Raw genomic sequence first — 26,834 nt, 5'->3', positions numbered from 1 at the left:
GGGGACAGACATATAGATTACGAAGTATCAAGGGAAGTCATAGTGCCACTATATTCTGCTCTGGTCAGGCCCCACCTGGAATATTGTGTCCAGTTCTGGGAACCACAATTCAAAAAGGACATTGAGAAACTGGAGCGTGTGCTAAGGAGAGTAACTAAAATGGTGAAAGGTCTGGAAACCATGCCCTACAAGGAACGACTTCGGGAGCTGGGGATGTTTAGCCTGGAGAAGAGAAGGTTAAGAGGTCATATGATAGCCCTGTTTAAATATTTGAAGGGATGTGATATTGAGGAGGGAGCAAGCTTGTTTTCTGCTGCTCCAGAGACTAGGACCCGGAGCAATGGATGCAAACTGCAGGAAAAGAGATTCCACCTCAACATTAGGAAGAACTTCCTGACAGTAAGGGCTGTTCGACAGTGGAACAAACTCCCCCGGAGTGTAATGGAGTCTCCTTCCTTGGAGGTCTTCAAGCAGAGGCTGGATGGCCATCTGTCGGAGATGCTTTGATTGTGATTTCCTGCATGGCAGGGGGTTGGACTGGATGGCCCTTGTGGTCTCTTCCAACTGTACCATTCCATGATTCTATGATTCTATGATTCTAGGTTTGACATGTAAGGAAAATGCAAAACATGTTCGTGTGCTGCTAAATATATTCTTAAAAATTGTAAAGCATCTTTAAAAGGGTAAAGGTGGGATAGGTTTTGCATAAAGGCACAGATAAACTGGAGACCAGCATGGCATAGTGCTTTGAATGTTGGACTAGGACTCTGAGAGACCAAGGTTTGAATCCCATCTCAGTCATGGAAACCCACACTCCCTCTGCTTCAGGCAAAAGCAATGGCATACCCTCTCCAAGCAAACCTTGCCAAGAAACCCCCATGAAATCTTTGGGTCCCCATCAGTCAGAATTTGAAACAACTTGAAGGCACATAACAACAAATAGATAAGCAAGTAGAGAAAAAGCACCATCAATAGTAGAGAAAAAACACTGTCAATCTTTTTCACTGGTATGGATACAGCAACAGGAAGCATCATCAGTAAGATGGCATGAGGGCTATACTTTTGCTACATATGCAGCTGTGATTAAAACCTGTCTTTTAATATATGTAGTGTGCCAAGAAACCATGTGAAGAAAGGGTTAAGAGCTTTCCGCACTGGTCTCAGCTGGAAACTCTGTCCTTCCAGGATCATTTTGATGTTACAAGACTGTCAGGGAAAAAGAGCACTTTGGATGTGCAGTTTTTAGTTCCAACTTTGAGCCCTCTGTCTTATGCAGTATAAACATCTGTAAGTATCACGTTATATAAACTATAAATGTAAGCAGATAGCATGCTGAGCATTTTTGACATATTCTCTCACCGTCCACACCATAATTTTATAGAGCTGGGTTCTGTCTTTGCTCAGTTGCCTGTCTTAGATGTACAACAAATCCAACTGTTTCAACTACTTGTTTTCAAATATCTTATTTCTCTGACACCCAACAAACAGCAGTTCACAGCTTGCTGCCCTAAGGTGAGTTGAACTACAACTTATATTTGCTCTCTAACACATCCAATGGCCACTAGATTGGGAAAACCTCCTTTGTGCTAAACCAAAATCGGTATAGATTAGACCTCTGATCATGCCAGCCTGTAACACTATCTGACATGGAGGAGAGGGGATTGCACTCTGCACATGCTCAGAGAATCACCCCATTTTATTATTGCTTTCCTTACTCAAAGAGTGAGTTTTGCAAAAGGCCGGTTTGAATACAGTTAAGAGTTGGTATTAAAAATATTTCCACATACATAATTGTATATTTCCACAAACATAACTGAGACTGAAAGCAGAGACCATAATTTCATTAAGTTGTGAGCTGACTGTAAACAGGTAATGGCATCAAAAAGCTACTTACGGAATGTACTATGCTAGTGCATGGAAGTGGGTTGGGATGGGAGCCAGAAGAGCGCATGTTCCCAGTCACATCAGTCACTTTTCTGGGAAGACAGCTGATTTAATTTTTCATTTTTTTACTTTTTAAAAAAGCTCAGTTCACTCTTGCCTGGCCAGATTTGGCTAATGCTCATTGGGAAACAACAAAAAAGCCTCAGCCTTTGACTCTAAAAATGAAGGCAAAGAAGGAAAAAGGAGTCAATCCAGACCAAGTTAGCAAGTGTTTTGTCAAAGCCAAAGAAGAAGTGTGGGGGAGAATGCAAAGTGAAACAAAAGACAGATTGGGAAGATGAGAAGGCCATAGAACCAAGTTGACAGTATAGGAATCAAACAGAAGAAGAGGGCAGATATTTATTCCCTTCAATCTATGCTAACTGTAAGACCTTGGAATATAGCCTCTCAGTTGCCTGGCAAACAACTAGATGACCCAAATGGACCACTGCTGATTTTTTGTACCTGGAAACATTAGATCGATGGAAGGGAGCATCATAACCTCTGTTCCTTGGAAATTATCTAATGTATATAGTGCTTGTGTTCTGCTGCATATCTGAATCCTTTCTCCACCATCGCCACAATTCATTTAGCAGCACCGTTTAATCTTACCTGTTTAAGTTTGCCTATTACTAAAGAAAGAGAGAGAAAAATAATCTGTAAATTCCCTTTACACCAGAGTTTACTCAGCAATGGGCACAGGATAAAACCCTATTCCTGAAACACTGACTTTTTGTGTTCCTAGAAAAGAATCTTTTTTGCGAATATGTTGCTTGGGACTGCCTTTGCTCCTTCCTTTGCTACTGCCCTTTCCTACTTCTAATTCATCCCTCTCCACCTCCATTGCCAAGGGCACTGATTCACCTTTGTCACTCAGTAAAGGAAAGAGCCAAAAATAACAATTTCAGAAGATTCTGTTCCTGGTACGGAGGTGACATGAGGCAGAAATGTTTACTCTCTCGGTTACACATTAATCTGACCAGCCAGTGGTGTCTGTAAGTAAAAGACACAAGTAAAGAAGATAGTCAGCAGTTTCAGTTCAAGAGAATCTTATTTATCCATGCAGTGCTAAGGCATGTGCCATTCTGGAGCAGTACTTGGTTTTGCATGGCCAGCCAGACATCCCAGAGATGTTAACTCAGGACATGGTCACAGCTCCATTTCTTGTTGTTAGATAGGGCTAGCTGTACCATTGAGGAAGATTGAAGCAGCTGCCTCAGGCAGCAGATTTAGGGGTGTGACATGAAAAGAGTAGCAAAAGGCCTGAACAGACAGGCCAAAACAAAGCTGCTTCAGGCCACTTTGGAGGTATGCTGTTTAAATGATGTATATGTCCTAAGAGGCCAGAAGCCACACCAAAGCCACGCTCCAGTCCTAAGGACTAGAGCACAGCTTTGGTGCAGCCTCTGGCCTTTTAAGATGTGTGTATCATTTAAACAGCACACCTCCAAAGTGGCCCGAAGCAGCTTTATTTTGGCTTTTCTGTTCAGGCCCAATGTGATAATTATTTAGTTTACGCTATGATTGCACTTTCTTGCCAAGAACAAACAGACAAGCTTGAGAGATTTTCTGCCTGAGACGTTTAGAAAAATCAACTGAGCCAGGGTAGTGCTACTCAAAGTAATGGTCCATGGACTTGTGCCAGTCCACAAGGCATCACAAGCCATCATCAGCTGCCACAGCTTGGTGAGTTTCCAGGGAAGAAAGAATTGTAGCCGGGAGGTAAAAATATGATATCAATCCCTTGCACATGGAGGGGGGGAATATCAGTCCTCCACCTTAGATAGTTCAAGGTGCACTACTATATACAGTATCTTGATTTGGGGAGTGAAGGAGCACCATTTGCTACCTAGGCTGCAAAATGCTTTGGGTCATCCCTGCTATTAGGCTGTTACCCTGACATCTGGTAACCAGAATTATACGACCTCAGTTCAGAGCTTGGAAAAGGTTTTTAGAGGTAGCAGCTACAGCTTCCAAATCTTCCTCCCAGTCAACACGGTTGGTAGTTGAGGATTCAGGGAGCTGAAGTCTAAGGCTGGAATCCTGTAGCTGCACTATGCTAGCTGTTGCAGTTTTCCCATATTTCCTTGAGATCAGAAATAATGTAGTTACGGGGGTGAAATGAAGTGACATATCAAATGCAAAATAACATTTGGGAACAAAGGTGCTTGACTGGCAAAATGTGTAGCATTTTCCAGTTATTTTTGAATATTACTTTTAAAAGTCATCTTCAGGTGTTTAAGAATGCCTTTCGACAGGAATGCTTATGCCATTATCAACCCTAGAGATCCCACACGCTGCCAAAAGTAATGGGGAGTAACAAAAGAAGTAACAAACTCATTTTTCACAGCAGATGTGCTTAGTTACTTTTTTGTAGCCACAATGGTTTATTCACCAAACTCTGTACTGACTAACTGCAATGTATGAATTTTAAAAAGTAAAAAAAAATATTGGGTAGATACTATCTATATACAACAAGCAGAAAGCTCAAATGTTGATCAACGATGAACTGACTACTCGCTTTTAAATTGATAAAGGTATGAGGCAAAGATGCCCCTTATCTCCATTCCCCTTTATGCGATCATTAGAAATTCTGAATAGATAACTCTTTCTCAGCAACAGAAAGTATGCGCCTGTTATTTTCCAGGTGGATAACAGACCATGAAGAAGGCTAGGAACATATCAAAGGGGCACTGGGAATACACAATGGACAAAGGGTATAAAGGTGGTGCCTTGCTTTACTGACCTATGTGTGTGTACCAAAATGATAATCCTTCTCCAGATAACATAATCAAAATGTTCCTGACCTTGTTACAATCTATTTGCTATATAAGCCACTGTGTTATCAAATGATGGCTGTAACAATCAGGCAAATAATATAATCCATCAATTCACCCAGTTCACCCTTGTATAACCCTTCCGTCTTTTCCCACAGTTTTTTTTCTTTTTTTAACCACACAAATGCCATTAAGGAGGGAATGGCATAAACAATAGTTACACAGCCATTTCGAGTTACAACCACCCATTCACCTGGAAGTACCTTGAGAGACCAAGGAGTATCGACAGGGGTGCATTCCTCTATACCTTGCCTGACAAACAAAATATGTCACAATGACCAAAACTGTTCCAGTACCATCCCTCCGCCATGTCATTCCATCTGATCCTTTCTATCCCATTTCATCCTATGGAAATTTGGGATCTATAATTCAGGAAGAAAGGTTTAGTATTCTCAGCCACAGAACTCTAGTACCTCGCCAGACTACAAACTCCAGTATATAGGATGGAAAGTTAAAGTGGAATCATAGCACCATAAATGTGTAGTATGAAAGAGCCCACTGTCCGAAAACTCTCTTCACCTTCTGAGATTCTATTCTAGTCTGTTTTCTAGTCCTTGATCTTTCTCATAAAGCTTACTCTTTTTTTAATCCCACCAGTCCAACTGGCAATTTACTCTCTCTCATTGAAGCGGGACTGCAAACACTTTGTTGCCAGGTGCTTTGCTACCATGGAGTTGGCATGTTCACGGTCATTCCATCAGACAACTCTAGCTCAAGCAGAGCCAGAAGACTTGTTGCCACAAGTATAATATCGTATTGATATCTCAAGCCTCAGGAAGGATAGCTATTTTTGTCCGCTGATGGATGAAGCCTGGATGCAGGTTTCTTTCTTTTTAAAAAAGAGTTCCTCTTATGCCCCAGCTGTTTCCCAGATGTCTCATCTCAACACCCCCCCCCCCCCCCCCCACTTTCCCCAGGGGGCGGGAAAACACCTTGCTGCTTCTACTTTCAGAGTAGCATCCTTTGGGATGTCATGGTTCTAAACAAAACAAAAGAACCAGGAAGCTGTGAAAAACCAAAAAAGCAGTGGGGCTTGCCATATTTGAACTAAGTGGCAGGAAGATGAGTGGGCAATCTGTCAGGAAAAGAAGAAGAAAGAGTCATCCCAGCAGGAAGAGCCACACAGGGCTTGCTTCATAAGCAAGATTAAACCAATTATCTGAACTAAGATTCATACAATCATAGAACTGTAGAGTTGGAAGAGACCCCAAGGGCCATCCAGTCGAACCCCCTGCCATGCAGGAACTCTCAATCAAAGCATCCCCAACAGATGGCCATCCAGCCTCTGTTTAAAGACCTCCAAGGAAGGAGACACATTTATCATTATTGTTATTATTGTTATTGTTGTTATTATTATTATTATTATTATTATTATTATTATTATTATTATTTCTCACCTGCCTCTCCCCAGGGATCAAAGGGGAGAAGAAAAACAAATCAACAATGAACAGCATCAATTAAAACACATCACCGGTAATTAAAATGTGCAACAATTTAAAAAGACAAATAAGACATATACACTTTAAAACAGGCCACATATAAAATTCAACATCTAAATTCACACTTTAAAAATCATCTGGATAAGCCTGCCAATAGAGATTGGTCTTAAATTCTGTTTTAAATTTGTTAAGTGTATTCAGCTGTCAAATCATTTCCAAAAGGTCATTCCACAGTAAAGGGGAGACTGAAGAAAAAGTCTGCTGGCTGACAGTTGCCAACCTAATCTTTTTACATGGAAATTCCATACCAAGGCAATCTCAACCTGCATAAAGTGAGTTAAGCAAATTGTTGGGCTTTTTCTTTTTTCTGCTGATATCAGGAAGAGAAGAAAGAGCAAAGCATGGCACTGAAGTCTCTTTCCCTGCTATGAGAAATGAGAACTCACACCCACTTGTGTCTTCTTTCACAACTCTTTGAGCAGATGCTGTTATTGATTGATTCGTTCGTTCGTTCGTTCGTTCGTTCATTCATTCCAAAAATATGACTCAAAGTGGCTTACAACTTTTTTAAAACCCAGGAACAATATTGCTAAAAACAGATAAAAAGTTAACATTAAAACAGAATTAAGCTATTTAGATTATTAAAACATATTAAAATATACCCTTAAAAAGAGAAAAAGAAATTAGAAACAGTTCACTTTAAAACAATAAAGGAGAGGGCCATCTTGACCTCCTTGGGAAGGAAGTTCCAGAATGTAGGGAGGCCCTTTCTTACATCCCCAATCAACCCTGCCTCTGAAGACAGACTGTGAAAAGGGTCTAAGTGTCCAAGCAGCCTAGACCAAGACCTATGAAACTTGATAGATGTTAACCAGCACTTTGATTTATGCCCAGAAACAGAAGGGTAGCTAATATTCAGGCCTATGACTAACACCTTCAATTTTTTTCTCCTGTATGGTTTTTAGCACCTTGCCTCATAAAGAAGCCAATTGAGCTCCGTAACCTTGCAACATGCATATTGTGTATTTTGATTGGTCCAATAAAGGTATCACTGTTTGATGGATTTTTCATGTTAAAGGTAGCTAATGACACTGTTGGGAAGTTGTATGGTCCCTAGTTAACACTTTGTCTGCAGCACTTTGCATAGGGTGAGGAACCCTAGTGCCCTCCAAATATCTGATAAATTAAAACCAATGTAGTTGGGAGTGAGGAATCCAGGGATTTGTCATTCAAAACATCTGAAGGACCACACGTTGCTTATCTGAGCTAGAATCTGAAAGGCAAGAAATTTGCATCACGTTTACAAAGTTGACAGATGGAATCTCTGGATTCTCTTATTCTTTTAAAGTACATCTCCAGGTTTAAGGATTTGGGTTTATTTAAGATTAAAAGTCAATCCAATGATCAGTTTGTGGGAATGGAGGAACACATTGATTCCTGGTGAAAATACTGAAGGTTGAATCCAGACTCAAAGTGTGTGTTTAAAGGAGGTGCTTGGGACTTGAGGAAGCCTCTCAAGTAATGCCAAATGATGCACTGATTTCTAAATGGTGTGAAGTGGGTTACTGAGTGAATGATGAGAGCTGATTCCAGGTCAAAGTGGTAAATGGCCCGTTTTGCAGTCCAATGTCTTAATTTAAAAGTCCTTCAAAAATATTGTAGGCTGAGATCTTGCATTGTCATTATAGCTACACTGAAGAAGCTCCATTGTTGTATTTACAAGCGATGATGCTCACCGATGATGCTCACCCGTCCCAAAGCCTACTTTGCCAAATGGCAGCATCCCAACCTAAGCATTTCTGAGGTGCTGATGATTAGAGCACTGGAAAGTGATATTCATAGTGCTTCCATTCGTGGCATTCCCTGTGGATAAGCACGTATGGTAGGAGGACTCTGAGGGGTCTCTCCAGCTGCCTGTTCTCAAGGAACTCTGTGGTTGTCACTTCCCAGCCCCCTAATCTTCAGCACCCCAGAAATGCTTTGGTTGCAGCACTTGCAGGCTATGAAGAGAGGTTTTTGAGATCATGTTCAGTTGTTCATGACTATAAATGTATGAATCACCAGCACTTACAATATCATAAAACCAGCTTACGGTACTGTAATGGCTGAACAGGATGCCAGCTGCAGTCTCTTGATATGCTGGACATACTTCCCATTTTTCCCCTAGCTAGAGAACCATATTGAGAGGCTTCCTTGATCTTGCAGAACTACATGCCTCTATCACACAGGGGAAATGGGGATGGGTGGGTGTTAAATTCAGGGGTTTAAACTGTCATTATTCTGGGAACATCACACAATTGCGGGAAGATTTTCACACACACATCATGATTAAAGAGGACTTATCCCAGTAATAACCAGGAATAAATCATTCACAGGATCTTCAGTGCGGTCGTGTGACTTTCATGGGATAATAATATTTAAACTCCTGCTTTTCTCCAATTTTCCAAGCATGATAAAGTCTTTGACAAAGATTTTCCTTGCATGGAGGTAGTGATGAAAAACTTCAGCTCTTGCATTTCTGCCCAATATGCAGCTGTTAAAAAATGCAGGCATTCATACCGGAAGGAAGCTGGTAACCATAAGAGTCAAAATGTATCTGAATGTACCCTGAAAACCAGTTGGTATAACAACCTGAATGGCTCAGGTAAGCAGAACCAAACAGCCAATCAACACAAAACAAATGTTAGTCAGACTGATAGGGAAACGGGTTCACAGATTCCTTGGCCCCACCATCCTTTTTGCAGACCACCCCTAAGTCCCCAAAATACCCACTTATTTTAATTTGAGGGAGAGAAAAATGCCCTCCAACTGCCTGAACTGTTGACAAACCACCCCTAAATGCAGCTTTATGCATACCCCACAGCCCACAAGTCTCACCAAAACACTTTAAAAACTGGAAGAAAACCAGCCAAAAACTCGAGTAAATCAAAACCAGATGTTGATCAGGAAAATGAGAAAATGATGTTAATCAAAAATGGCTAGACATGCGTTGGCACAGCCCACCTTGGGATCACAGGGTGAAAGTATTTTGCTGCAGCTGCTGACTGTTGAAATAAGGGAATGCAGGATTTCCCACTCAAGAGAGAAAATGGTGAGGAAGTGAAACAATGAAAGATAAAAGGGGAACAACAAAGGTTAAATAAATACTGAAAAATATGTATGCATTTGTGTGGGTGGGTGTGGATATACAAAGCACACACACACACACACTTGTAAACACAAAGTCCTTTTTCTCTGTATTGGGGAAGCACATTTCCCTCCCAGTCTTTCTGTGGTCAAACCTTTGAAAGCCCTTAATTACTCTAAAGAATTTGAAACTCTAATGTCCCCTCCTAGGTAGGAGCTTGGAAAGATAAAAGAATCCCACAGTGTTTCCAGCCTAGGCACTACTGATCAAAAGGTGATATGCTGTTATTCTGTCTTTCCCTCCTTAACAGATTTTTGTTTTGTTTTGTTTTAATGGTCCAAGAAAGATGAAAGCTATAGCGGGGAGAAAGGTCTACAAATGGAAGATAATTATATCCGTACGTGTGTGTATGTACTGTACTTTCCAGCTGCCTGTTGACTTATGGCAACCCCATGAATTTCATAGGGTTTCCTTAAAAAAAGAATAATCAGAAGTGGTTTTTGCCACTTCCCTCTTCTGAAAGGAAAGCACTGGTATTTGTTGGTGGTCTTTTATCCAAATAGTAACTAGAGCTGACTCTGCTTAGTTTCCATGATCAGATAGGACCTGGTGCTTAGAATATCAGGCCCATTTATCATCCCTTCCTAAAATACCTTCAGTTGAGGTTGGCCAATTGGCTAATAAGAGATTTGTCTGTGTGCTCCTTCAAACAACAGCTGCAAGGAAGGAAACAATTGCTGGTGTCTGACTTTAAGCCCATTGTGTACTTTCAAGTCATTTCTGACTACGGTAAGGTGGCACTAAGCCTCACCTATCATGGGGTTTTCAGGCAAGATTTCTTGAGAGAGGGTTTGCCCTTCTCCTCCTCTGAGGCCGAGAGAGTGTGATCTGCCCAAGTTCACCCAGTGAGTTTCCATGGCCAAGTAGAGATTCATAATCTGGTCTCCTGGAATCCTAGGCCAACACTCAAACCACTAGCTGGGTCTCCAGTTTAGGCTTGCAGTATTATTAATGTTACATCCGGCAACTTTTCTTCTTCCAGCTCATCCATGCACTTGTTTTATACATTTAATTTATTTCCATATTATCTCACTTATGACTTTTAATGATTTTTAAAGAGTACATGGTCCCAACAGGACTACCATCTGCCCAGTCATGAAAAGGCCTAGTTAGAACACTACTAGATCCCAGAAACCTGCAACAAAATATAATTATTTTTCTGGCTTTCTTCCTTTTGCATTTTTTAAGTCTTGACACCTTAAAATGCTTCAAGTGACATGTTGTCCCACTTCATATGTCCATGTGAGGAAAATGCACTACGTTCCTACCACTCGGGCTATTTGGCTGGCTCAGTACAACTATTAGGCCTGGTGCAGCAGCTGACAGATACTGGACACAGTCATATGAGACTTTTTGTGCCTAAGGCAGCAGCAACGGTATTTTCCATTTGCCCAAGTTAGGATGCATAGTGCCCAAGGCTCATAACACACAAAGCCAGTCAAGTTACTTTTTAGCACATGAGGAAGACAGTCCCACAAATACTTCTCCACAACTGTAAATCACCACCACTGCAACCATCACAATAAATTAAACAATTAACCATTTACTGCCTTCTCATGATACTCAAAACCATGTCCTCCAATTGGCCCAGTTTGGCAAGGACAATCCCAATAAATCTCCTGCTCTCTTACTTTTTCAATTGTTTTTAAAATGCCCTCATTTCTTTCTCCTTCTCTCAAGTTCTATCTCTGTCCTCAGCTTATTTTAGTTACTGAAAAATGAATTCAACACAAAAGTAGTTTGCACTCCATGAACATACAAGCTAAGACACACTGAGCCTAGCAGGAAGTGCAAGAGTCTGCCCCCTCTCTCACTGCTGAGTTTTCTGAGTGCAAACTGCTTTTATACTTTGAATCCAGTTTGCAGCGACTGAAGCAAGTTGAGCACTAAGCGGGAAAAGTGGAAGGAAAGAAGAGCAACTGAGACATTTTAAAAGCAGGTGGAAAAGTGAGATGATAAATGATTAATTGGGATTCTCCCTGCCAAATCAGGACAGTTGGAGGGTATGCATTCTGTCTCATGATATGTCCCAAAGTACAATAGCCTCAGTTTTGTCATTTTGGCTTCTAATGAAAGAATAGGCTTGATTTGCTCTAGTACCCATCATCAGTCCTGATATAGGGTTAAACTTGTCTGCCTTACCTCCATGCATCTGAAGAAGTAGGCCATATCTACAAAAGCTTATTCTACAACTTCTTTCACTTAGGATTTTATCACAATGGGAGTAATTCCAGCATTAAAGAAGGGCTAAAGCTCATTTAAAGCATTCTGCAAATAAAACAAAAATGGCAAGTAATTGCACAAATAATCACACGCAATTGCGCAAATAAAGTGATATCAGAAATGCATTGTCACGGAAATCTCAAAAGCAAAAAGATGTGTGTTAATGCTTCTTTGTGACCACTTTAATGGCGGGTTTTGTGTGACACTGTGTGAAATAGTTTCACAAAATTACGCAATTTTTCCAGGATGCTCACAGGATAAATCCCCAATCTCCTTCGTGTGATAAACTCCTTAGTCTCAAAGATGCTCCAAGATCCCTTTGGTTACCAAAGATGTACAATATGAAAGCACCTTTCTAACTCACCTTCCATGCCATGATTCCTCTATTACCATGGGCCCCAAGGAATTTTAAATGCCTTACAGTCTTCTTCACTCTTATCTCCCCCATTTCAATATTCACAACAACCCTGTGAAGGAGAGAGTGGAAGACATCAAGTGACCCAATGTGTCTCTCTTTCTGCCTGTCTTACGTCACAAGGCTGTTGTAAGGATGGAGAGGGGAGCAGGAGATTCATGTAGTTCATATAGTTCAACGGAGAAAAAGTAAGATACAAATGTAATTTTGCTTATTTGATTGAAAGTCAAGGTTGGCCAACTGACAACCTGGAAATCTTATCTTGCCTCTGCAGCAACTTGGTTCACAGTAGCCTACTGAGCTTTAATCAAAGTTTAGCAGGACTTTTTCTTACATATTGTGTCATATTGCATATTTCAATATTAGAATCACCGTATTGTTTGTCAATATTAGCATCCTCATACTGCTACTTCAAGTATATTCTGGAAAGGCAAAGAAACTCTGCAGATGTATATTTTGAGTTTCTTATAATGAAATCCTACAGAGCTCAATGTTGCTTACTACCAGGTAAGGATGTATTCCATGCATTGTATAGATTTGCAGCCTTGCACATCAATTCAATTATTTTAAATTATTACAAGCCACTTTAAGTCCCATGCCAGAAGAAAAGCAGAGTATAAACTGAATAAATAGCCCAAGAAGACACACTGAATCAATAGGAACTTGATAAATCAACACTTACATGAGCTTCGTCGATTTAATGGGTCTAGCAATTGGATTTAGTTCTTAGGCTCTCACTCATAGCTACTAACATTCTTACAGCAGCTGCAGCCCATAGTAAGTTAGCATGCTAACACAGCATTTTGGCCAGCGATTCTGATAGATGTCATCGAGGGGAAAATCACTTTTCAAAGCTAGACCAGCTGCTTCATTTTGTGCCAGACCATGTAACCATCTAGAGCAGTACTATTCACACTAATTAATCACACCTCTCCATGCTTTTCAGCCAGTTCTCTTTCCTAGGGTGCACCTACACTACACAATTACAGCACTTTGATACCAGTTTAATGTCATGGTTCCATTTAATGGATTCTTGGGATTTGTAGTCTGGTGAGGAGCTTAGAATTCCTTGCTGGAGTTCAGGAGAGCTAGCTACAAATGTCAAGATTACATAGGATGAAGCCATGTCAGGTAAAGGGTATCAAGTTGCTATCACTGTACAGTGTAGAAACAGTCAGGTTACCTGGCAAGGAAATTGGCAAGGTGGAAATAAGCAGGAAAAGAGGAAGACCTCATCCCAGATGGATAGACTCAAACAAGGAACTCATGGCCCTGAGTCTCATAGACCTGAGCATGATGGTTGGTGATAAGATGCCATGGAGGTCTCTCATTCAAAGGGTTGCCATGTCAAAGTCAACTTGATGGCAGTTAACAACAACTTACCTGGAAATGCTGGTACCTGAAAATGGATCTTCTAGCATGCTAATGACCTGCAAAATCTTTTTCTGAACAAATATGTTCCATGCATTGTAAAGACATTGTAGGTACGGCAACCATATTATATAAATAACAGTGCAAATCTATTACTGCAAAATTTCTTATAGATTTATAATGATAATCTATTACTATACTGTTTGTTTAATCAAAGGCTGTATCCACACTGCAGAAATAATTTGGTCTGATGCCACTTTAACTGCCATGGCTTAATACTATGAAATTCTAGGATTTGTAGTTTTGTGAAACATTTAGCCTTCTCTTTCAGAGAGCTCTGGTGCTACAAAAAACTACAAATCCTAAGATTCCATAGCATTGAGCCATGGCACTTAAAGTTGTGTCAAACTGGATTAATTCTGCAGTGTGGATGCAGCTGATTTTTATTTATTTATTTATTTATTTATTTATTTTTGGTATGGTTTCAAAACACTGGATTAGTATGCAGATAAAAGCTGTCCCCTGAGAATAGAGAAACTAGCCAAGACCATTGTGAAACAACTTTCATATTTTGCAAAACACAGTGTTTCATGTTTTATCAGCTACATTGAAGAAACTTAAAATGCTTAAATATTTGCAGGTTTACTTTACTGTACAAACTAACAATGAAGTTGTTTTTAAAGAAGTAATAAATACTTTAATACTGTGATTCTAGTTTGTCACTGAATGTATATCACATGTATTATCAGTTGAGAATTCAGAGCTGCCAAGTCTTAAGTCAGACCTTGGTCCTCATAGCTGTGTGCTTTACAGCTGACAGGTTTGAAACAATTAGCATGCTTGTTTCCATGTTCTAAATGCATAGTTTCTGCATATCAAACTGATATTAAAGTTGCCAGAGCCCTCTAAACTTGTGGAGGCTACCCTCATATGTGGCAAAACTTTTCTCTTACAGTCATTCCTCAGATTACCATAAAGGTCTACCCCACATTTTAATCTCAGCTTCAGCAGACCCTTTGGAACCAATGGGACTTACTTAAGTGTGGCCAACAAATTCCTTTCATTTCAGTAGAACTAATCGCATGGAGACTAAAATTAGATTTAGTCCAGAGGTGAGAATCTCATGGCTCTCCAAATGGTGGGCTACATGTCTTGGCAGCCTTAACCCATATAGCCAGTGGTGACAGATTCTTGGAGTTAGAGTCCAGCAACATTATGAGCACCCCATTAGTCCCACCCCTGATTTAGTCCAAACTGTATGTTTTATTCTCAGGGAAAGAGAGATCATGGTAACCTTTCTTTCTCCAGTATCAGCCTAGCTATCATTTTAATATGCAGTTGTATACTGTGGAAACTGGAAATGTGTGCAACCTTCTTCTCAGCCACTAGGACTCTTGTGATATTTCAGGTCAGAGGCACTGATCAGTCATAACTAAATACTACTTATATATGACTACCCACACTTCAAGACGGTTTGTCAGAAGGCCAGGCTCTCCAATTGCAATGTATGTTATGTTGTGATGTTTGCACATTGATCTATTGGTTATATCCATGTACCACCAGAGAATGTGTGACCTACCTAAGATCACCCATTGGGAGACATGACGCAGTGGGGACTAGAATCTAGATTTTCCAAGCCCTTATAAACACTACACCGCATTAGCACTCTTGTTCTGGGGCAATGAACAAATATGAGTGTACATATTGTAATCAGAATGAGAGGATGACATGGCTTTTACACTGTTAACAGTCATGGAAAGGAAGGGATTTCCACACTTTCCTCAGTCCAGCATGCCAAATGCATCTGCTCAAATCCTTATTAAAAGCAAAAGAACCCAGTCCTCTTATTTATCTGTTTATTTTAAGTATTTCTGTGTTGTCTCCCAGCCCACAAAGGCTCCAGAGGTGATGGACAAATAAAAAGCAATTAAAATAGAAAGATTTTTTTAAAAAACCCTTTTTAAAATACACAAAGCAGTCTGAAAACTGTCCTAGGATCCAGTTTTGAAATAGATTAAATAGAAATTTCAAATGTTGCATGCCATGCGGAACAGCGCTCTTTTGGCTGCCCGCCGGAAGCTTGAGGCCAATCTGACTTCCTTGGATAAGGAGTTCCAGTCTTATTTTCCAGTCCAACAGCACTTCTCAGTTTGGGTCCCTCGAGATGTTAAACTACCTCTCCTGTCAGCATGCTGAAGATGATGATAGACGAAGTTCAACATATCTGGAGGGAGACAAGTTGGGGCAGGCTACCTTTGTAAATCCTAATATCTGCTACTGCTTCTACCACTAGCAGGAGGGAGCTCCATTGTATTTTTGCCACTACTGTACCTAACTAGCATGATCCAGATGCCTCTCAGGTGCCCTATGCAATAACATTGATCAACGAGCATCTGATCTATGGAAGGCTTCATATATGGCTTTTTAGCCTCCTTCCTTTCACACAGCAGTTTCTCACCAGAAAGGTCCTTCCCATCATATCCCTTATCAAGGTTCACAGACACAAACCTAACCCCACTCTCTATATGCAAGAGTATTTCATCTTGGAGTAACTATAACATTGATCCCTACTTGCCGCCCAATTTCAGAACCTTCAGATCATGCCATGCCATATTAAAAAAAGAACTACCATAACCTTGACCACCATAAATCCTTCACATGCGCTCTCAGCAGCATACAACCCCTTTCCCATGGTACAATCCCCATGTTTCCAAGTCACATCACCAAAAAGGGCAGGAAAAGTCTCCAATGAATCAACCACAGGGACTAATACCTCCACAATTTGTCTTTGCCTACATAATCATGCCATTAGCATGTATGCCTTTACATCGCTCCCGGCACAGCTCTTGAAAAAGTTACTTATGGACTTCCAGAATCTCAGTTTCTGGGGGCTGGAATCCAGCTCTGGCCTCACACACCTGAATTGTGTCTGCAAGGGGGCCTCATACTCACAGTGAGGCTAGTTAAAAGGGTGGGCCTGCCACATTTTTCTCTGGCAGCATTTGAGTGCCTTGGACAGTAGCGTGGCAGGCTGAAATTCCAGCACACATTCCTTCCCCGGCCCTGAGCATGGAAATACCATGACCAGGGAAGCAGTCAGCACACAGAAGCTTCATCTGTTGCATTTCTGTCTGTCACAAAGCTGTCAGACATACAACAGAGGGTGGCCAGGAGAGCTCAGGAAAGTTACTTTTTGAAAGTACAGCTGCCCAGAATCCTTCTGGCAGCATAAAAGTTTCCAGGAGCTGTAGTTAAAAAAAACTTTTGCAAGCTTTAGGGGACAAAGCCTTGGCAACTCCACAGAAAAGAGGTGAAAGGGTTTTTAAGGGCATTCCAAGCTTGTGAGCATAACAGAGATGTTAATATACATTAGAGACTTAGCTGCCGAGAAACCATAATTATTTGGGATTTATTTAATTCAGAGCAAACAGGCAGAGAGATGTGTATGCTGTTAAAAGGCATACTTAGAGTCGCTCAGTTGGGACAAATTAATTATACCTCTTGCACTTCCAACTGCTTTTCAGAGTTAGGGATTTTGAAGAGGGGAGCTTAGAAAAGGATAGGAAAAGGCTAGCCTTTCATTAAATGCATTTGGGTGAAGAAGCGATACCAATCTGCATTAGAGACAAGTGCAGAGCTTGGGCAGGAAAAGTCTTCCAAACCAACATGAAGTAAGAATTCAGATTACTGAGTGTATGCAAATTATATCTAATAGTGCCCCCACACTGCACAAATATACCCCTTTGATAACACGAATAACCATTGCTCAGTCCTATAGGATCCTGGCATCTGTAGTTTGGTGGGCTATTTAGAACTTAGAGAGCTCTTTCCTACCCACCCTGACCTACAGCAGAGAATCCTAAGAACCTCAGCAAACTGCAGATCTCAGGATTGTCACTGGATGAAGCCATGACAGCTAAAGCGGTGTTAGGGTACCATATTTGTGTAGCACCTTATTATCTGATGCATGCCTTTCTCCAGCTCCGTAGCACCTACATTAGCATGCATTGAAAGTGTGAGTGGAAGAATCCCATCCATTTCACCAGTCCATTCAGGCTACAGTCCTACATGCCTTTATTGGAAGAAAGCCTCCCAATAAAGAAAGGATGGTGCTGTCAGTGTCCCATGCTTTAGTCTGTAGTGCTATACACACTATTGGGGAGTAAGTCCCATCAGACTCAATGGAGTTTACTTCTGAGCAAGCACTGCACACCTCCCTTTTGCAATAACAGGGGGAAGCTGAACGTGACCACAGGAATATCTGCTCCGCAAAAGGAGATCATGAGGATCTGAGGCTTTACAGTGACAGACCACCTCCTTTGTACGATCTATAGCAAGGTGGTTTGCAACACCTCCTACTGACCATGTGCCTAAGCCCAACTGTTATCAGGATAGCCTTGAAAACAATGATCAGACAAAAGAACTGGAGATTGCTGTTATTTGCAGCCATGGGCTCTTTCCCAAGTATTTACACCTCTGAGAAGCCACTGCTTATTCTGCAGCAGCAATAGCACAACAGGGAATTAGGTGGGCATGGCTTTCAAATATCACCCTGTGAAGCAATGGGCAGAATTCTCCTTCCAGCTCTCTCACACGCTCTCTTTCGCTGCCTCTGTACCTGCACAAGTGAGTGGTATTCCTTTGCCCCAGAAGACAATGCAAAAGATGTGACACACAACCTGCAAAGGGAAGACAGTTATGCTCCTTATGACTATGTGCCAGAGGTGCATTTGATCTTGTGGACAGTCTATTCCTATGTTTGCACTGGCAGCAGATGTTGTTAGACAGAAAGACAACACAAAGCTCTCTCTTGGGGCTCCCAACAGACATAGGGCATGGGAGAGTTCATCTTGCCACTTTAGGCCAAGCAGCACCAATTCAATTTGAGATGAGATGGTGCCACTTTACTGGCAAGCATTAATGAATAGGCATGGCAATGCCCAGCAGAGCTGGCAGCCTGAAGACTGCATATCAGAAAACAGGTCTGACAGGCCTTTCCCCACATCTGGAATGTACAGTATCAAAAGTTGCTCTCTATTGAGGGCACAGGGAGTGTCCCCTTATGCCAAGCAGTGTGCCGTGTGCCCAGCCGCCAGGTGTCCCCTTACCTGTGGACTGGATGCTCTCTTGGATGGCTTCCACTTCGGCCAGCTCCATACACATCCCTTGGCCGTGCATCAGCGTGTGCAAGGGCTTCTCCATCCCTCGTGGCGGGTAACACCGCAGCCCCGAGCCACAGCGAGGGGTGTAGACCCCGCAAAGCATCCCTTTTGCCAGGGCACAGGTGGCACAGCAGCCGCAGCCGGGCTCCTGCACCAGCTCCTCGCACCCAGTGGGTGCCCTGCAGCGGGCCAGCTTCTCCTCTGAACAAGGCGGGCACTGGATGGCCTCCAGGCTGACCGAGAAGCCCACCTGAGCCAGGAGCAGCAAAGTGACGGGCACACTTCCCGAGGGCATGGTGGCACACAGGCCAAAACGAGAGACAAGAGCTGGGAGATGGCTGGCAGAGAGCAAAGCACTGCTTGGATTTCCCAGCGAGGGGGAACTCTCTCTGCATGCACTGAAAGGGCCAGCGGCTCATTCTTTGGACTTTATACCACTCTCTGCTGCTGGCCACACCTCCGCCTTGGAGGGAGAGGCTCAGGCTGGAGGAGGGCAGCCAGGAAGGAGCCCAGGACTGCCAGCCTTGCCCTCTGGCTCAGCAAGGAAGGAAGGAAGGAGGACCTCGTGTGCCCTGAGCAAGGAAGGAAGGAAGGACGGACTCGGATCCAAAGGAGGAAACTTGTCTGGGAAAGGAATGGAAAGGAAAAAAGAAAGAAGAAAGGAAGCCACCAAGGACTCATCCAAAGGAGGAAATCTGTCTGGGAAAGGAAAGGAAAGGAAAAAGACAGAAAGAACAGAAGCAAGCAAGCAAAGGCTCGGATCTAAAAAAGGAAACCTGGCTGGGAAAGGGAAGGGAAGGAATGGGAAAGGAAAGGAAAGGGAAGGAAAGGGAAGAAAGAAAGAAAGAAAGAAAGAAAGGGGAGGGAGGCAGCCACCAAGGCTTCCTCGATCCAAAGGAGGAAACCTGTCTGGGAAAGGGGGGAAAAGGAAAGGGAAAGGAAGGGATTAGGAAAAAGACAAGACAGACAGACAGAAGCAAGCAAGTACTCGGATCCAAAGGGGGAAATCTGTTTAGGAAAAGAAAGGGAAGGGGAAGGAAGGAAGCCACCAAGGACTCGGATCCAAAGGAGGAGGAAACCTGCCTGGGAAAGGAAGGGAAGGGAAAGGAAAAAAGAAAGATTGCAAAGGGCAGCTGCTTTTTGGAAGCTGCATTTTTGCATGGGTTGCAAAAGTGCAACTTCATCGCTTGTTCTTTTGGGGCTGCATCCTCCTCACTGGGGAAATGCAGCCCTTTTAGACTTCTGGCTGACCTTAAGACCAACCTATCCTGGGGCTGAGAGAGTGTGACTTGCCCCCAAGGTTACCCTCTGGGTTGTTCTCTTGGAGCAGGGAATCCTCTGTGGCGCCCCCTTCCGCCCAGAATCTGACAATCACAGATAGACTGCATATGATCATGGAAGCTCCATTCTCAGCTGGAAGTGGGGAGAATGACTCTTTTTTTGTGGGGAGGGAGAAGACACTTTTCAGAATCTTCCCCTTGGGAACTGCAATCCCAAAAGAGAAGTTAAACTGGCCCCTTCCCTGCTTGCTTTTCATCAGCAAGCCAAGACTATTGTATTTTATTTAAGCAGGCATTGAATACATCATTCATATCAGGATGGGATTTTTGGGGGGAGCTTTTTTGGAGCAGGTGGGTTTGAGTTATGCTTTTAGCTTTCGTCTATTTTGATGCAAAGCCGAAGGCTTTTGCAGCTGGCATCAATAGTTTTCTCTGGGTTTTTCAGGTTCTGAGGCCCTGTTCTGGAAGAATTTATTCTTGACCTTTTGCCAACAGCTGTGGCTGGCATCTTCTGAGAAGAAGAAAGACCTCTGAAAAAAGACCTCTAAGCTCTACTTAGAATCAGCCCCACCAAACTGAATGAGGTTACTCCCAAGTATGGGAGTATAACATTACCACTGCAATCTGTTTGACTTGCAGCTGAGCCATAACAGTGGCATCACTAGGGTTGGCGTCACCCGGTGCGGTCATTCATGGTATCACCCACCTCTTCATTGACCTCCTCCCAAACCACACCATACAGAATCCTTAGAAATGTCTTTTTGGTATGAATGGTTCTCATAAGTCGTAATTCCCATCTATCACTGAATGTAACGGTGATTGTTGTGACGTAGGAGATTATCGCACACGATTGAATGTGACTTATCCTCGAAGGGATAGACGCGTGTTTAACAGGCAACGATGGATCTTACCACATTCCCCATAGGCAGCCCGTACACAGCCCATATGCAGCCTAGATGGGAATTACGACTTATGAGTACCATTACTACCCAAAACATATTCCTAAGTATTCTGTATGGTGGTCTGGGAGGAGCTCAATGAAGGGGTGGGGGTTATACCATGAGTGACCGCACTGGGTGACACCAATCCTAGTGACGCCACTGTTATGGGTCAGCTGCAAGTCAGATTGCAGTGATAATGTTATACTCCCATATGTGGGAGTAACCCCATTCAGTTTGGTGGGGCTGATTCTAAGTAGAGCTTGGGAAAGTTTATTTAAGCAGCATGTATGCAACCCAGGCTTATCCCGTGGCTTTTCAAGAACAGGGTTTTCCTGTTCTTAAAAAGCCACATGATAATCCCGGGTTGCATACGAGCTGCCTATGGGGAATGCGGTAAGATCTGTCATGGCTGGTGAAATGTGTGTCTATCCCATGGGGATAAGTCATGTTGGATTGCATGTGATAATCTCCCTAAACAACTGGCCAAATTAATCTGAAAAGACAACTAGCCCAAGCTCTGCTCTTCACTTCAATGATAGCTAGTGATTGGGAGGGGAGGCAGTGTGGTATAGTGATTTTAGTGTTGGACTAAGATTCAGGGTTGTGTGTGTGTGTTGTGTACCTTCCAAGTAATTTCTGACTTATGACGACCCTAAGGCGTTTTCTTGGCAAGATTTGTTCAGAGGAGGTTTGCCATTGCCTTCCCCTGATGCTGAGAGTGTGTGACTTGCCCAAGGTCACCCAGTGGGTGACCTTGGACAAGGTGGGAATCAAACCCTGGTCTCCAGAGATGTAGTCCGACGTTCAAACCATGGCGCCACACTGGCTCTCACAACTCAGGGTTACCTGGGTTTAAATCAGAGCATCTGGAGGAAAACAGGCTGAGAACCCCTGGTTTCAATTAAAGCCCAAATGCACAAGCCACCAACCTCACGGAACAGTAAATCTAGATTTGGCACAATAACAGGGTGACCAGATGTCCTAATGGCAAAGGAAGACGAGGCACCACAAAAATGGAGGACATTCAAGAAAAATGTAGGATATTACAAAAGAAAAGCTGACAACACTCATATACAGTGGTACCCCGGGATACGAATGCGCCGCCTTACGAAATTTCCGGTTTACGAAAAAAATCCATTTAAAAAAAAACTGTTCCGGGTTACGAAGGTTATTTCGGGTTACGAAAAAAATTTTGGTGCTTTTCGGCGCTATTTCGCACGAAATCGCGGCTTTTCCCCATTAGCGCCTATGGCTTTTTCGCCTTACGAAGATTTTCGGGTTACGAAAGCGGCGGCGGAACGAATTAATTTCGTAACCCGGGGTACCCCTGTAAATATAAATTCACTTCATATGGATTATTTACAGCTGTATTACATATGTTGCTGTTATTGTTGTGTCCCTTCAAGTCAGCTTTGGTTTAGGGCAACCCTTTCATTGATGAAGATTTGTGCAGCGGAGGTTTGTCATTGCCTTCCTCTGAGGCTGAGAGCATGTGACTCGCCCAAGGTCACCCAGTGGGTTTTCATGGCCAAGCAGGGAATCAAATCCTGATCTCCAGAATCGTAGTTCAACATTCAAACCACTACACCACATTGGCTCATCATATTACATATACTGTATGTTATTACACAATCAGCCCTATTTTTCTGATGAACTTATCTTTGTTAAAATGCCTTGTTGGCTTGCAATATACTTATAGAACTTTGAGTAAGACAAAGTCTTACGATTGTACTTTACTAGCAACAAAATCTTGATTGAATCTATATTTAAATTATTCATTTAATTTGTCCATTATGGTGAAATTAAGGGGAAAAAACCCTTTCCACATTTGCATTGTGTCTTCAAGCATTGGCTCAAGCAACACGCCATTGCCTAAGACGGGTTTACTCAATGTGCTTCTTAGCCATGCTCAAAATGGAGGACATTTGGGAATTCCTCTTGGACAGAAGTTTGAAAGGGGCATGTCCTGGAAAAGGAGGACATCTGGTCACCCTGCACGGTAAACACCCAATGAGAACTTGCAGCCATAAAATCCTAGTTTCCTAACAAACATTCATTGTTTTGTCTTTTTTAAATGCGTACTGTACATCTAAGTCTTTTAAGTAGCTTCAAGTACAAGTCCCAGGATGGTGTAGCGGTTTGAGCATTGGACTATGATTCCAGAGACCAGGGTTTGAATCCCTGCTCTCCCATGGAAAACCACTGAGTGAGTTTGGGCAAGTCACACTCTCTCAGCCTCAGAGGAAGGCAAAGGCAACCCCCCCCTCCCCAAATAAATCTTGCCAAGAAAACCCTGTCATAGGGTTGCCACAAGTTGCAAAATGATTAGGAGATGGATCTTTCATACATTTGGTCAAGATTGCACACAGTCAATTGTAACAGAAGAGTTACATGCAAAGAAACTCTGCTGCAGCTCCTCTCACATAAATCTGGGACCCACCATTATGTTGTGATATCTTCCCACCCATGGCTTTTCCATCGCTGGTGGAAGACTGGGGTGGGGTGTCATAGACACATCTGGCTTTGTCCCCATAGCTAGACTCAGGTTAAGGACATCATCTGTTGAAATCTGCTGGATTCCTCCAGATGTCTTAGCAGATTATGTCATTGGTCTGCATCTGACAATGGGGAGAGAACCAGATGCTTTCCAATTCCCTTCACCAGCAACACAGATGAGTCCAGGATGGAAACTGGTTGCAGAAAGAGAAAGAGAATACCACCCTCTGCAACAACAACAACAATGTGTATGCAAATGTGAGATAGACATGTATTTGCATATGTCAATAAGAAGTTGCAGCAAGTGAATGTCTGTGTTGCAGGTTGTATAGAAGTGGTGAGAAAAACTTTATTATTATTCTTAAATGACCAGTCTACTGGCTTTCCTTGCTTCCCTGTGAAGCTTGAGCAAAAGGGGACTCCTTGCATTCCGAAAAGGGAGAGTCACACATTCCAAAATGTGTGTAGTACTTCTGTGCATTCATTGCAGGAGGATACACCAGTTCTCTTTTGGGACATTCCAGAAGTAGAGAGGAAAACAGTGAGTCTTCCATGTTTTCACTACAGCGTCTGAGGTCACACTAAGTTGGTTAGATGTTATGTGGAGATCTGTATCTTTTTGTTTCTCCCATCTCCACACCCAATGAAATTCATTGGAAGGGTTCACATTCCAGTAGAGAGAGGAGATCCCTATCTTTCCACCTCTTCCCAAGTGTTTTAAACTACACAATGCTCTTCCTAGTTATGAATAATCCGATTATTATTTATCTACTTATATACTTCCCCCCAAAAAAATTAAAACACAAAGCAGCTTGCAAAACTTAAATAAAGCAAATGCAAAGGTATACATAAAAACATACAAAAAGGTAGTGATCATTAATTAATTAATTAATTAATTAATTACACTAACTAGAGCCAGCATGGTGTCATGGTTTGAGCACTGGACTACAGTTCTGGAGAGCACAGCTCAAATCCCCGCTCAGTCATGAAACCCACATGAGAGAGTCACACTCTCTCAGCCTCAGAGGATGGCAATGGCAAAGCCCCTATGAACAAATCTTGCTAAGAACAACCCTGTGATAGGTTCACCTTAGGGTTGCCATAAGTCAGAAATGACATGAAGCCACATGCACACACACAATTTTAAAAGGCACAAGATAAAAGTCACCAAAACAGTGTGCTATTAAAAGTTCTTGCACTCATTTCCTGGAAGAAAAAGGTTTTCATTTGGTGAAGGAAGGACAGCAAGAAGAGAGCAATGCTAACCTCCATAGGCAAGTAATTGTAAAGCCTAGGAGCAGCCACCAAGAAGGCCCTTTTTTGAATTCCTATCAAATATCAAATGAATTCCTATCAAGTATGTGGTGGGACTGAGAGCAGGGCTTCCCCTGAAGATCTTAGAACGCGGCAAGGGTCAAATGGGAAGATGTGCTCCTTTGCTTAGTCTAGACAGAGACCGTATAGGATTTTATAAATACTCAGCCAACAAGGGATTCTCAAAAATATGCCAGACTACTGTAATTTTACCTCTTTGTTACACGGTTATGAGCTTGGTAGATCATAGGGATAATGTGGATATAGCATATCTAGAATTCAGCAAAAATTTTGACAGGGTCCCTCATGATATTCTTGTAAGCAACCTGATAAAATGTAGACTAGACTGTGCTGTTGTTAACTGGGCTTGCAACTGACTGATGGACCAAACCCAAAGAGTACCCTACTCAATAGTGGTTGTGGCCTTCAGCCTGGAGAGAAGTGACTATTGGGTGCCACAACATTCAGTCCTGTGTCCATGTTTTTCAGTATTTTTATAAATGATTTGAATGATGAAATAGAGGCCACACTTATCAAGTTTTCAGATGACACCAAATTAGGAAAAGTAGCTCCTTATAGGTGGGCTTGCCTTCTGTGGTTTTGAGCTTATGTGGAAGGCAAGCCCCAGCAGAAATAATGGGGTACATACTCATGCCACATGCATGCACTCCATTATTTTCTATGGGGCTTGAGCATATGCTATTTTCCCCATATGTGAGGGGGTCCACAATGAATCCCCCGCGTATGGGGAGGGCAGACTGTACCAGTTTGCCAGGCCTTGCAGGCTGATGCCGCCACACTAAAGCGGTGGTGGCCAGTGGGACAGCCTTCTAAAACTGGGCCAGAACATTCCCAACGGCTGAAAAATCAGGAATGTCCAGGCCAAAATCAGGCTATGGCAACCTTAGGTGGAGTAGAGATTAGAAATGGTGTGCTGATGTGGGCCAGCGCAATGGCCTGCATTTTTTATTATTATTATTATTATTCTCCTTGGCACAGAGTCTATGGGGACTATGGGATCATGGTGAGTAGCTAAAACTAAGTGTGCCACTTTTACATGGACAGGGAGTGGGTAGAATGAGAACTGCAATTGAACCATTAACTTCTTTCCAATTTCTCATTTCCCTGCTACAAAATGTCCTACCCTACATTGGTTTGAAAAAAGCGCAAGTCTTAAGGTGGCCCTCCAGATGTTGTTAGACTACAATTTCCAGTACTTCTTGGCATTTGCTAGAGCTGCTGGGAGTTAAATTCCAATAGTATCTTGCCAAGGCCACATTATTTCTACTCTTTGTGAAGGGCATACATTGGCTCTCAGACCACAGCTAGGAATCACACAGGTCTTGATATACTGTTGCATTACAAGCCCCAGCATTCCTCGCCATTGGCTGTGCTGTCTAGTGCCGCTGGAACTTGTAGTCCAACAACCTCTGGATGGCCCTGCAATTCCTCCATCCCACCTAAGATGAAGCAAAACATATCTTATTGTCTATAACTAAATTTGTTCAAATACAGGAGCCAGAGTTCAAATCTTGTCTGAATGGCCTTTCTCTAACATGGGTGCCTTAATTGACAGCTTCAGATATCTGGAAACCAGTTACTGTACAATTACTTGGTTATTATTTGGAGAGGGGGGAGGCTGAATATCCTTAGAAGCACTTTGTTATTTTCTTTGCTTGTTCAGTTCTGGCACTGAAAATGAATTACAGCATAAAGTTCCAATGTGCTCTGGTTTAAATTAAGTAATACTGTTGGCCAGATACAAAAAGAGACATGGCTTTGTCCTCCCCGCGGTTCATAGCTGTGTACAAGAGGGGATTTCAGCAGGTGCATGAGCTATTCCTACTGAAATGTCATCTTCTGCACAACTTATTCATGGTGTGGGATTCAGCCCTCTCCCCCTTTTGCATGTCGCCATGGATTTTTAAACCAACATAGGCTGAATCTGCACTGCAGAAATAATGCAGCTTGACACCATTTTAACTGCCATGGGTCAATGCTATGAATTTCTTGGATCTGTGGTTTGATGGGGCACTAGAGCTCTTTGACCAAGCTAGAAATCCCACAATTCTGTAGCACTGAACCATAGCAGTTAAAGTGGTGTCAAACTGCATTATTTCTGCAATGCAGACAAGAGATTTGTGTAGGACTATGTGAGTTTCTGATTTTTACAGGGTTTTTTTCCCTGTTGGAAACAGAGTTCCTTGAAATACAGAAGCCTTCATATGCCTACCTCAGTTTAAACT

The 26,834-nt window shown here is 42.4% G+C and overlaps 1 protein-coding gene across 1 annotated transcript in view; it reads right to left on the bottom strand.

Moving 5' to 3' along the window:
* Window positions 1-18,974, bottom strand: part of IGFBP4 (insulin like growth factor binding protein 4) — a 58,333-nt gene extending 39,359 nt beyond the window's left edge. Inside the window, exon 1 of the mRNA XM_042476728.1 lies at window positions 18,504-18,974. Within this exon, the coding sequence (XP_042332662.1) occupies window positions 18,504-18,852 (349 nt within the window). The 5' untranslated portion in view covers window positions 18,853-18,974. The remainder of the gene's footprint in view (window positions 1-18,503) is intronic.
* Between the last annotated feature and the right edge of the window lie 7,860 nt (window positions 18,975-26,834).

The sequence above is a fragment of the Sceloporus undulatus genome, chromosome 6, assembly GCF_019175285.1.
Source record: "Sceloporus undulatus isolate JIND9_A2432 ecotype Alabama chromosome 6, SceUnd_v1.1, whole genome shotgun sequence".
In the NCBI taxonomy this organism is placed as follows: Eukaryota; Metazoa; Chordata; class Lepidosauria; order Squamata; family Phrynosomatidae; genus Sceloporus; species Sceloporus undulatus.
This window is presented reverse-complemented; position numbering and strand designations above follow the sequence as displayed.